A 3333-nucleotide genomic window follows, 5' to 3' on the forward strand; every position below is an offset into this window, starting at 1 on the left:
GGTGGCAGTGTGTGTGTGGGGGGGGGGGGGACTCACATATACAGGAAGTGATTCATAGCTGTGTGTAAGGGTATTTTAAGGTTTCTGTCCTTCTAAGCTGCTGAGGTTTTTACAGAAAATCTATCTTTATTTGCTCATTACAGAGTAAGATTTCCTGTTGTGGTTGTATAGATTAGTAGATAAGTATCACTTATTTATTTTAAACAGTTATCACTGGAAAAAAAGAAGATGAAAATCTCCACCACTAACAATGTTAAAATGACTACATTTTCAACATAGACAAAATTGCCTGAAGAAAAGAGGAAGTTATTTTTTTTCAATAGACGAAACAAGTCACATTGGTCCACAAGTCAACTGACACAACTGGAAGTGAAACTCAGACCTGCAAAACTTTGTTTCCAATGTTGGCACAACACATAGGGAAATGAAAATGCAATTCACACTGGGATTATTTGTAAATTCTTCATATTGCAATAATTAAAAGCTATGCATATGATTTCAAGAATTAGTATGGTAAACCATTTGCAAATAGAAACAGGTGACCATTGTTCTATACTGATATATTAAGACTTTATTCAAAAGCATATGTACAATATTCTACAGTAGGTTAGTGAAGGAAACAAGTTTACTTTAATGACAGAATTGACATCAATATTTATTAAAAAGTTTACAGTTCTCGGGATATAACGTCTCGGGGGTTACTGTTGCTATGGTTACATTAACGAGGGATTACTATCAAAGATTACATCTGGGCTTTATCATCTCATCTGGACTAATGGCAGGAAAGGGGGTCTAATCAGATTTGAGTGCTGAAGTCTTCACAGGAGTTGAAGTCATTCTGTCTTCCATGTCTTTCTTCCTCTGCTTCTTGGTTGACAGGCAGATCCACAGGAAGATAAAGAAACCTTGAAAAAGGAGACAACATGAGTGTAGTTACAAGCTGGTAAAAGAGAACCCGAACGGACTCAGCTGATGAACACAAACATGTCTATATAAACAAGTTAGAAACCTAAAAAGAGACAAACACTCAACAGACCTTGTGTAGAGTTCAGGATGCAGAAAAGGTAGAGGATAGGGTAGTTGACATATCCTGAGCCCAGGAAGGCAAGACCCCAGGTGGTCCCCATAAGGCAGGTAAGACCCAACACAGTGAGGCCACTCTTGCAGGACTCAGTGAACCTCTCTGGGTCTCTCCAAATCTTTACCTCATCTCCAAGCGTTGGCTTGCTCCTGGCCACTCGTTTCATCTTACAGATGCTAGAGGCCACCACCATCAATATGCCAGAGTTGAAGATAAATATAAGGGTGAAGTACACCAAGTTCAAAGAGTAGAAGAAGGACTCATCTGTGATCCAGCACCTGTGGGACAGGCAGGACACCCAAAGGCTGTTAGAATATAGTTACACAACATAGCAAAAAATACATATAATCTCTCGGTTTACAGGTTACATACAGGACAGTATATGTAAAGAACAAAAACACATCTTAAATGTTTAAAGTTGCAATCCTTAAGATTGTTTGGCCAGTATTGGCCATTCAATGTGTTTACATTCTGTATAGTAGTCTTCATTGTTGGTGGCAGAGTCCGCCATTCCCTTGCAGGATTCAAGTTGCCTTCACACACAAGTGACTGTTTTTGGTTAAACCGCACAATTTTAAGGCATTTTTCATACACATTTTATACAAGATTATACTGATTAATATTTTTTGTATATAACCAGAAGGTCTTTATCATGTATATGTATGTATGCATGAGTCATATGCACAATAATCTTGTAAGTATATACATTGTAACATAAGTAAAAGAAAAATGCTGTCCTAAAGCTGTTTGAAAATGCCAAAACCACTTAGACAAATAAAGAAATTATGATCATATACAAAGTGTATGTAAGTGTGTAAATTACAAATTTTCTCATGCTCTGTGATTATGGTAGATCATATTGTGATTTATTTGATTTTATTAAGCTTTTAGGCTGAAAATTATATTTTTCTTGGATTATTTACTTACATTACAGTAGTTTGGTTAGTATCGGCCATGATCATTTGTGTAACTCCATAAAACTGTTTAAAGTCCTTTACTCCCACAGAGACAGCCACAATTATACCGGGGATTCCTGAGGATCACACATGAACACACACACACACACACGCACACAGTTTAACATCAATTTAATTAATGTATTCTGGAAGATGCATTAAAGAGATATTCATTTATCACGCATGCGCAATATAGCATCACATTAAGTTATTTCTAGTGACGCTACAACGGAGTTTGATGACAGAAAACATTAATCCGAAACATTGGTGAGTCATCACCTTCTGGTCTCAATCAGTAGATCCAAATGGTTTCTTTTGTTACCCTGCACCAATGTTCAACAATTATATATAAAGAAAAGCACTACAGAAGATACCCATGCTATCAATACACAATAAGAATGCCCCAGTCATCATTTCCTCTATTAGTCTTACTGAAAACCTATGACACCAGTTTGACTTAGAACACGGGAAGTCCCAGAAATGTTGAAAAATGTTAGACATCAAACACCACATTAGCATGTTGCCAACAGTAGGTGTTGCAAAACTCACCCCATCCTGCAAGAGACAGTTTGAGCAGGTAGTGTTTGTAGTAGGTGTTAAACACCTTTATCAGCAGTAGATAGAGATGAAGTGCTTCTATGGCCATCCAGGTGAAACAGCAGAGCAAGGAGTAATGCATGAAAGCTGCAACAAACACACACACCCAGTCTGACTTCACCGTGGTCCCCCACTCGGTAAGCAGGAACGTTGTATTGAGCAGCAACAACGCAACACTGAGAGATACATGGATAGAGATGGAATAATCCATTCTGTGGTTTCTGAGGAAGGGAAAGAAGAACAGCAGATAGGGACATTTTACAAGTACACAGGTACAGTCTATGGAGGACCAAAACTGACTTAATCAAAAATAAATAAAGTAATAAATAAATGACACAATCATTTGATTAATAATAATTAATATATCATTGTGAAGTGCATCAAAAATAAAATATGAATGTAGACATTAATTCATCTCTAAAATGTGACATAAATGAATATTCTTTTAATTTGATTCTGAATTTATTTGTTTTTATATAACTTTATGCATTTCTACTTTATTATGCAAATGTTGGGCTGTCATTCAAAGTGTGTCATGGGGTCAACTTTTTGACCCCATGTTCGCAGGGAGTGGCACCAAAATGGGTACCAGAACTGAAGCCATAGATGACAGGTAATACAGTACCGAGGTGATTTTCTTGCCTGTGTTGGGATCCAAGTATACCTTTAAATAGGAACTTGCTCATTTGAAGTGTTTAA

At 37.0% G+C, this 3333-nt stretch overlaps 1 protein-coding gene across 1 annotated transcript; it reads right to left on the reverse strand.

Annotated features, from left to right (window-relative positions):
* Nucleotides 1-588: 588 nt before the first annotated feature.
* On the reverse strand, nucleotides 589-2906 carry LOC118321060 (adhesion G-protein coupled receptor G2-like). The gene is made up of 4 exons (XM_035652246.1): nucleotides 2587-2906; nucleotides 2009-2114; nucleotides 1037-1359; nucleotides 589-905 (listed from the first exon to the last, which is right to left on the reverse strand). The coding sequence occupies exons 1-4, from the start codon at nucleotides 2843-2845 to the stop codon at nucleotides 793-795; spliced, it is 801 nt and encodes a 266-aa protein (XP_035508139.1). The 5' UTR covers nucleotides 2846-2906; the 3' UTR covers nucleotides 589-792.
* Nucleotides 2907-3333: the final 427 nt, after the last annotated feature.

Source organism: Morone saxatilis, unplaced genomic scaffold (assembly GCF_004916995.1).
Source record: "Morone saxatilis isolate NCDOM2014 unplaced genomic scaffold, NCSU_SB_2.0 Contig11, whole genome shotgun sequence".
NCBI lineage: Eukaryota > Metazoa > Chordata > Actinopteri > Moronidae > Morone > Morone saxatilis.